The sequence below is a fragment of the Protobothrops mucrosquamatus genome, unplaced genomic scaffold (assembly GCF_001527695.2).
Source record: "Protobothrops mucrosquamatus isolate PMUCROS unplaced genomic scaffold, P.Mucros_1.0 scaffold718, whole genome shotgun sequence".
Taxonomy (NCBI): Eukaryota; Metazoa; Chordata; class Lepidosauria; order Squamata; family Viperidae; genus Protobothrops; species Protobothrops mucrosquamatus.
The window spans coordinates 475066-485026 of NW_015386998.1; the positions used below are offsets into that span (position 1 = coordinate 475066).

General features: G+C 38.1%; 1 protein-coding gene across 2 annotated transcripts in view; it reads right to left on the bottom strand.

Moving 5' to 3' along the window:
• CTPS2 (CTP synthase 2) overlaps nt 1-9961 on the bottom strand; it is a gene marked incomplete in the record, with an annotated part of 203786 nt that overhangs the window by 134867 nt on the left and 58958 nt on the right. For both annotated transcript variants that reach the window (XM_015818319.1, XM_015818320.1), the window contains 2 exon segments: nt 434-514; nt 1560-1643. In XM_015818319.1, coding sequence (XP_015673805.1) covers nt 434-514; nt 1560-1643 — 165 coding nt within the window.

Genomic DNA, 9961 nt, shown 5'->3' on the forward strand with positions numbered 1-9961 from the left:
TGCGGCCGGCCTGGCGTAGTTTGATTATGTTTTAGTGGGGGTTTTGTATGGGGTGTTTTTAGAACAGGCCTGTTATTTAATTTGATTTTAGCACAGAAACTATTTATTTATTATTGTGGTTTTTAGTATCGCCTGTTCACCGCCCTGAGTCCCGTAAGGGAGATAGGGCGGTATATAAATTTATATAAATTTAATAAATAAAAACACTGATGCCTGCTGGATTTTTTTAAAATAGCATGCCATCCTCATTTTGATATTATCCCCATGAATGCCCTAATAGGTAGCTGTTGTTTTCTTCTATTATCCAACTATTTTCTTATATTTCTCTACAGAAAAGAAAAATATTTAAAAACAAAAAAAATAAAAATGATTTCAGAGTGTAACATTAACACTATAATGTGATTATTACTATTTTTAAAAGAATGCTACAAACCTGTTCAGGTTCTACATGACAAAACATTGAAATTTTTTCTTTTACAGCCATTTGTATAGGTTTAGTGCTTCTACAGACTATCTGTAAGGAGATATAAACAGATTAGTAACACACTATGGAAATAACACTTTCCAAGAAGCAGTACTTTCCTCCTTTTTTTGCTAAATTAAAATGCTTTGAAAGATTTTTTAAGGGAAAAGAAGAAAAAGCAAAGTTTCAGCTTTCATAAAAATAAATCCTAACGAGCAATAGAATTTCCAAATCTCACCAATTAAATAATTTAAGGTCCCTCTTCGAAGCTAACAATATCTTTCATCCGAAAACTTCCTGAGGTGTTTTATAGTTTTTAAGAATTTGAAAAATACTCTTTTAATATTATGTTGTGCCTATCTTTTTTTAAACCATCTAGTTGCTAACCAAGAAAACTTTCCTACCAAATACAATCAGCCTCTTTCTTCTACATGTGCTTCTTAACTGAGAGATAGTTATTTATCTTCAGGGAAAATTAGTTGAAATTTATGAATCATTACGTAACAAATTTTTAGGGTCCCAAACCAGCTGCTTCTGATCTTGCCCAATAAAGTCCTCAGTTATGCAGATTTTCCTAATTCAAGTAAATGATGTAGGACCTGTTTCACCAAATCAAACACCAGAATCTTATTAAACGTATAATAAGATTAAACATGTAATATCTAGTATCTTTGTAAAAAAGCATTTAGTCAAACTTATATTTTCTTATTCACCGCTTAACAAATATGTACAGAATGGGCAACAAAAAATATAATGCAATTACATCAGGCAGGTAACCTGTATATGCTTCTGTTTAAAATTTCAGCTAATATGCTATGCCTCAAGCAAAGATGTTATACCCATCAATAATTAATCAGGCAGTTTTTATCTAATATAAAAATGAAGCAAACCTATTTGGCTGTAATTAACAGATAACAGACCAAATTTGTATAATTTTAATCATAAAATTCCCACTCAGATTTGCCACCTGAGTAAAAATAATATCCTATACACATTGCAAGTTAGTGAAACTATAAACATACCAACCACTTCTATTCTAACAATATAAATGTGTACTTTTCTTTAGATGTAATATTGCAGAGTGTATTAAACTCACCAAATCAGGAGAAAGACCAAGTCCCCTTAAAGCACGGACACTGTTTTGAGTAGGCTTTGTTTTCTGTTCACCAGTAACATTAGGCTGAAAAATATAATTAGTCATTCATTTTTGTTGGAAAACACTGCTATGGTGTAATAGAGCAGTGCAATATATGCACAATACCTACATAGGAGTAGGAATAATTAAGATTTAATAGAATTACAGTGAAACCTTGACTTAATAATCCCTCCATTAAGTAGAATTGAGATTCAACAGACTCAATTTCTATCCCCTGAAAGGACAGACAAGTCAATTCCATCTGAAGTAGTTTGGATAATGTAGTGTAGTTAAAATTACATTATTTCTATCTTAATTTTATGTTAACTTCGACAACATTATACAAATCACATAACTTTATGTGAATGACCTAGATTGCCACATTAATATACTTTCCTGTTTAATAGGCATTTGGCATCCTCGTTGATCTATCAAAAAGTTTTCATTATTTTGTTTTTTCATTCAGTAACTGGGGTTCTCCAGCTGAGCATATCTGCATTAACCATGGTTCGTAGTTGCAACACATTTCACAGCGTAGTTAGTGAACTTAAACCTACATTTCCCATTTACTTTCCCATTAGTTCCCCCTTCCCTATCTGGTGATAATTCATTCTTCTTTAATGTTTTTGTGTTGCTCTGAGATCTGACAAAAAATCAAAAATATATTGTGTATGTAAAATAACTTTTGGATAATGCTATGTGAGGTATGGTAGTCAGCATTCTACTCTACCAAACACAGCCAATATATACAGACATGTATTTATTACCAAGTTCAGTTTTAAATCTGCACTGAAGAAACTAACCGCATGTCTAGTCTAATTTCAGTGCATGTTGTCTCACACAGCATTGTTCGGAAGTCATTATAGCAGCAAATAGTAGCTATGAAAAACCATTTTATATTTTTTCTTTCTTTCTTTCTTTCTTTTTCTTTCTTTCTTTCTTTCTTATTATTTCATGGTTTTTCAGTAAAGTATACTCTTGGAGGAAAAAAAATGTCTCAGGAGTTTCTTTTGCTGGCTAGCATATTGGGACACTTGACATTAAGCCAGTTCTCTCAGTAATAACCTACTTGGACTCCACCAGGAAGTCAACCTAGAGATGTTGGCTGTGACCAAAGACACAGATGAGAAAAAGAAGCCAGGAGAGATCCCAGTTCAGGAAGACCTGACACTGCTTCAAGCCAGTGCAGGGATGCAAGCTGCTGGCACATGTCTGAAGCAAAAACCTGAGACGTTTCAGCAGCTGTAAAGGAGCGAGTAAGGGAAGCCCCATACCAGCGGCCGAAGACCTGCTGGGTGACGAATGTGGGCATGGCAGTGGAGGATGAAGACCCCCTTCTCCCTACCAGAGTCAAAGTGGTCTGAGGGAGTAAATGGAAAGCAAGGCAACTAACTGAATGGAACGACCCCGCTGAGTGGAAGCTCCCAACTGCTGGTTGCAATTAGTCCATGGAGCAGTTGAGAGAGAAGTTCAGAGAGATGGAGATTCGTGCACCAACAACGCCAGGAAAAACCCCAATAGGCCTGGTGACTCCCCTTCCTCCTTTACTTCAGCCGGTGGCACTGGCAGCCAGAGCTGTGATTGGACCCTCAACACAAGTGGCAGTGGTCTTCGACATGCCTCTTCCAGCCATGGTTGGGGCCCTGGCATAAGGGCTTGCAGCCGGGGTCCCGGCACGGGCACTGGTAGTGGCACCTCTCAGATACATTTGGAGGATTTTTACTTCTGGGTTTTTTTCTCTTTTTTTCAGGAAATCAGTCAGGTAGAAGAGAGAGAATCAATATACTTACCCAGTTCACAATCACACTTTAGTGCTTTTTGGCTTTGGCTGCATGTAACTTGGGCTAGAGTCACAAATGACGCTAGCCTTTCTTCTGTCAGTTTTTGGAGAGCTTTCCCCAGATGTCTGGATTGACCACCATCTTCCCAGGATTGGCGGGGCTTCTCTCCTTCCTTGCCACCTCTCCAGGGTGGCTTTGGGCCCATTTAGGGTCCCCAAACAGAAAAAAATCAGCTGTAGGGCGTGGATCTTCGCGATCCCTTAGCTGTCGTGCTAGCTGCACAGAAACGGAAGCCATGACCTCAATGCTTTTATGCAAGCCCTATGAGAGCAATTCAAGGACCCTATGGCAGAAGCCCGTATCCGTTCCCTAAAGCAAGGGAAGCGACTGGTGACGGAGTAAATCCAAAACCTCCGCCATCTGGCCAGCTACCTAGGAGACTGGCCTCAACACATGCTGGTCCACCATTTCAGAGAGGGGTTAAACAAGAATCTGTACCAGAATTGCCTGGCCTGGGCAACTGCAAGTGTGGTACCGTGTTGCCATGTAGGTGGAGATCAACCTGATGGAATTCCATGAATACACTGGGCATGAGACCCGACCCCAGAGGAAGAAGACCACACCAGAACCTTGGTGGTAGCTTTCGCTGCAGAAAGGAGTGACACTGAGTTGCTGAATGCCTCAAACCATGGCCAGCAACCGCTCCCCCTCTTCTGAGCCAAACAAAGAAGAAAAAAGCTGCACAGAAGCCAAAAGAGCAAACTCATGCAGCGTAGCAGGTCACAGAGTTCTCCCCTCTTTCCAACAAGGAGGAGGGAACTCCAGCCCGTCACGACCAGTCTTCTAAGAGAGTGACAGCGAAGAAGACAACCCGATGGTAAGTGGCACCATCATCCCCTTGAATGGTAGGGTGGAGATTTAGATGTCCTCCTCAGGAGTAAAGGGGACAATTACAGTTTTGTTAGACTCAGACTGCACTAGATGCCTGGTCAGCCCCCAAGTGGTAGAGAAGCTAGGAATGAGGCTAAGGAAGCTAAGGAAACCCATAGGATTTTCCTAGCTAGACAGTTCGATAACGGGCGGAGTCCCAGCAACCAGCCTATCCAAGCCTATGAAGCTAAAAGCCGGGATCTACATAGAGACTCTTTGATTTATTGTGGCCCCAGGGATGAGAGAGGCCATGGTCCTGGGCTGGACATGGTGGAAAAAATGGAGCCCACCTGTCAATTGGGATAGAGACAAATGGTGGATGCGAAGAAAAGCATCTAATCGGCAAGAGTTAGGGAAAGTGCTAAGAAGTTGCCACACGTTGGCAGTTAAGAAAGTGAAAGTGGAAACAGCCAATACACTAAAAGACACTGATAGCTCAGAACCCGATTCCCAAGGAATATCAGGACCTGACAAGAGGGAATCCAACATGCTTCGACTCCACCTTCCCACAGACTGTGCGATTGGAATTTCACCTGGGGCAAAGTTGCCAAAGCCAAAGCTATATTCTATGACACCCAAGGAGATGGGAGAGCTCCGAACATTCATAGATAAAAACTTAGCCAGGGGCTTCATTCAATTGGCAAAGTCGAGAATGGTGGCCCCTGTGCTGTTCAAAGAGGAGAAAGATGGGTCCCTTAGGTTGTGCGTCGACTATAGAGGGCTAAACTGTGCATTTGTGGAGAATATGTACCCCCTCCCCTTAATGAAGGACATGTTGGACCACCTTGCAAAGAGGAAAATTTTCACACAGCTAGACTTGAGGAAGGCGTACTACCAATTGAGAATTAAGAAGGGGAATGAATGGAAGACAGCATTCAATTGCCCTCTGGGTTGCTATCAATTCCGAGTGATGCTATTTGGATTATAAGGAGCCCCTGCAGTGTTCATGTAGTTAATAAATGAGGTCCTACATGAGCACTTGTACAAGGGGGTCCTGCTGTATTGGATGATATATTGATCTGTACCAAAACCAAGGAGGAACATGTGAAGTTGGTCAGGGTGGTGTTTGAGAAACTGTGGAAAGTTCAGCTCTTAATGAAAGTGTCCAAATGTGATTTCCATAAGACCAGTTTGGACTACCTAGGCTACCGAATCTCGAAGGATGACATAAAGATGGATCCTGAGAAGATCCAAGTGATCCTAGAGTGGGAGCCTCCAAAAGTGAGAAGACAACTGCAAAGTTTCCTTGGCTTCGCTAACTTCTATCATCTGTTCATCCCCACATTTGCTCAGATAGCCCTACTGATCATGAACCTGTTGAAGATGAAAGGTGAAGTTAAACCCAGGACCAGCCAACCCCTAAATTGGTCACTAGGGTGCCAAGCTGTGTTTGAAAAATTCAAACGTCTCAAATGTCGAACCGGCCCTAAAACATCCTAACCCTGATGAGCCCTTTGTAATACAAGTGGACACCAGTGATGTGGCCGTGGGGGTGCTGCTGCTTCAGGAGAACACAAAGGGAGAATTATAGCCATGTGCTTACACCTCCTACAAGCTCTCTGAAACTGAGAAACGATAGGCTATCTGGGAGAAGGAAGCTTATGTGGTCCATTGGGCCCTCCTTACTTGAAGGCAATTCTTGGAGGGCAGTAAAATCCCTTTTGAAGTGTGGACAGACCACAAAAATTAGAAGCACTGAAGACTCCAGTGGGTCCAATACTTTAACCAATTCAACTTCACCCTTCACTACCTACTGGGAGGTCAGAATTTCTTGGCAGACACCCTCTCCCAGATGTCACAATACAACAGTGCTTAAGAAGAAGTTGTTAACTCCATCATCCCCTCCAAGCAATTAGCAGCACCGGCCCTCATGAGACAGTAGGAAGCATCATCATCAACGTTAACCAAGGACCTGATACAGCCACTAAAAGAAGCCTTGGCAGGGGATAACCAGTTCCAGCAACACAAGAGTGAGCTGTCATTAAGAGACAGAGTGGCATGGATGGGGAGCAAGCTAAATTTCCTAGAACATACTGTATATTTTAAAGATATTATCCTTAAATAGATTTATTTCAATTAAATGATATTTTTAAATAGATTTGAAATTAAAGTTTGCATGTAAAGAACACACTTCCCTGGACACTAAATTGACCCATTTGTGGATTCACACAATATACTGAACTAGAAATTAAGCAAACAGGCTTGATTTACAAAACATTTACAAAGCACAAAAAAAGCCTAATCCAAGTTTAGCATTTGCAAAATACACACACTCCATTAGGGTTAGAGTTTGTTCTAACTAAATGTTCCATATAAACACAATAAAAGCTTTTACATGTTTATTCATTGGTTGAAATAAATACAACATGATTGCATAACCATTCAGTCTAAAATGTTTTGTTAGCAATTAATGAACAACAATAACAAGAATATATCTACAATTGAATTTAAAGGCATCTATTGCAATGTTGAAAGAACAATGAGAAAATGAACTATAAGGGTAAAGAAGTTTTTCAGCAAGAATTGATTAAAAGGGCTTTTTTGGAATATTTTTCTAACCTGTATGCCTCTGAGAATATACAATCTGATGAAATAGATAATTATTTACAACAAGCAAATTTGCCTGGTCTTTCTGAGGATCAAAAAGGATTGATGAATGGTTTGATCACGTCGGAAGAGATTGCAGAGGCATTTAAACAATTGAAGGTTGGTAAGGCCCCTGGTACAGATGGGTTTACTGCAATTTACTATAAAAAATTATCAGAAGAAATGTTAGAACCCTTGAGATGTCTTTTTAATGATATTTTAATGGGGGGACAAGTACCACCATCTTGGAGGTGTGCATTTATCTCACTTATACCGAAGGAGGATCAAGATTTGACTCAGCCTAAAAATTATAGGCCAATATCCTTATTGAATACGGATTATAAGATTTTTGCAAAAATATAAGCTAATAGACTAATGCAAGTAATGAAACAGATTATTCATGTGGATCAGTCTGGATTTATAAATGGAAGATATATGAAGAACAATGTTAGACAAATTGTGAACTTGTTGGAGTATTTGGATAAAAATAACCAAATCCCGGCGGCCCTTATCTTCTTGGATGCTGAAAAGGCTTTTGATAAGTTGGACTGGCAATTCCTGNAGATATTGTCAGATCATAGTCCTGTATGGATGGAGATTTCAACTGATGGAGGTAGTAGAAGGACTTGGAGATTAAATGAGAATTTATTGAACTATGAAACAAATGTGCAGAAACTTAAAGATCATTTAAAAGATTTTTTTACGTTGAATATGAATAAAGGCACCTCTATATCGATGGTTTGGGATGCAAGCAAAGCAGTCATGAGGGGTGCCTTAATTTCAATGAACTCTGCTTATAAGCGAAAACAGCAACAAAAGTATAAAGATATGGAGCAAGAGATAAAAACAAAGGAAAAAGCTTTCTCCTTAAATCCAATGGATAAGAATTTAAAGGCATCTATTGCAATGTTAAAAGAACAATTTAACATGTTGCTTTCTGATCAAATTGCTACTAATTTGAAATATATGAAACATAATACATTTTGTAACGCAAATAAACCTGGAAGATGGTTAGCATACCAATTACGCAAGAAACAGAAACAAAGACTTATTGAGAAAATGAACTATAAGGGTAAAGAAGTTTTTCAGCAAGAATTGATTAAAAGGGCTTTTTTGGAATATTTTTCTAACCTGTATGCCTCTGAGAATATACAATTTGATGAAATAGATAATTATTTACAACAAGCAAATTTGCCTGGTATTTCTGAGGATCAAAAAGGATTGATGAATGGTTTGATCACGTCGGAAGAGATTGCAGAGGCATTTAAACAATTGAAGGTTGGTAAGGCCCCTGGTACAGATGGGTTTACTGCAATTTACTATAAAAAACTATCAGAAGAAATGTTAGAACCCTTGAGATGTCTTTTTAATGACATTTTAATGGGGGGACAAGTACCACCATCTTGGAGGTGTGCATTTATCTCACTTATACCAAAGGAGGATCAAGATTTGACTCAGCCTAAAAATTATAGGCCAATATCCTTATTGAATACGGATTATAAGATCTTTGCAAAAATGTTAGCTAATAGACTAATGCAAGTAATGAAACAGATTATTCATGTGGATCAGTCTGGATTTATAAATGGAAGATATATGAAGAACAATGTTAGACAAATTGTGAACTTGTTGGAGTATTTGGATAAAAATAACCAAATCCCGGCGGCCCTTATCTTCTTGGATGCTGAAAAGGCTTTTGATAAGTTAGACTGGCAATTCCTGCTACGGCTGGTTGATAGAATGAATTTTGGGGATAGATTTTCATCAGCGTTAAAGGCTATCTATCAACTACAGTCTGCTCAAGTGATTGTAAACGGTGGTTTGACAGATTCAATTAAAATTGAAAAAGGTACAAGGCAAGGCTGTCCATTATCACCGTTATTGTTTATCTTGACTTTGGAGATTTTATTAATCAAGATCCGGGAGTCTTCACTTATAAAAGGAATAACTTTGGGTAACAATAACTATAAGCTTAGAGCTTTTGCTGATGATTTGGTTTTTACTTTGTCGGAACCAACTGACTCGGCAAGAAATTTGATACAGATATTGGCACATTATGGAAAGGTGTCTGGATTTAAAGTAAATAATAATAAGACTAAAATATTATCTAAAAATATGTTTATGAAAGATATAGAAATCTTAAGTAATATAACTGGTTTTGAAATAGTGAAAAAAATGAAATATTTGGGTGTTGATATCACTGCTTCTAATGTTAAATTGTATAAAAATAATTATGATAAGTTATGGAGAAAAGTTCAAAAGGATTTGATGGATTGGAAGAAATTACAGTTATCATTATTGGGAAGAATTGCAGTTATAAAAATGAATGTTCTTCCAAAGTTCCTTTTCTTGTTTCAGATGATACCTATTTTAAAAAAGGATTCAAATTTGGAAGAGTGGCAGAGAGGCATCAATAGGTTTATATGGCAGGGGAAAAAACCTAGGGTAAAATTTAAAATTTTGCAAGATGCACGGGAAAGAGGGGGACTTAAAGCTCCTAATTTAAAATTGTATTATGAAGCAGTGGTTTTAACTTGGATCAGTGATTGGATTAAGTTAACTAATAGAGATATTTTGATACTTGAAGGTTGGGATTTGTATTATGGATGGCATGCTTATTTGTTTTTTGATAAGAAAATTGATCGGGTTTTTAAATCTCACATTTTAAGGGTTGCACTTTTGAGACTTTGGAAAAAGTATTTTTATAAGGTAAATTTAAAAATTCCAATGTGGGCTATTCCGGAACATGCAATACAAGGAATCATAAGAGGTGTAAAATTAGAAGGTATTGTTTATAAAGATCTACTTATATTAAGAGGACAGGACTGGAAAATTAAGTCATTGGAAGAGTTAAGACAGGATAATGTACCCCAGTCCTGGTTTTTATATTTTCAATTGGTTGAGAGATGGCATATAGATCAAAAATTGGGCTTAACGGTAGATGATGTGAACTTGACAAAACAGATTAAAGATCAAAGTAGAGCCCATATTAGGAGAATATATAGTGTTTTGATAGAACTTGATTCGGAAACAGAATTGGTTAAAGATTGTATGATTAAATGGGCTCAA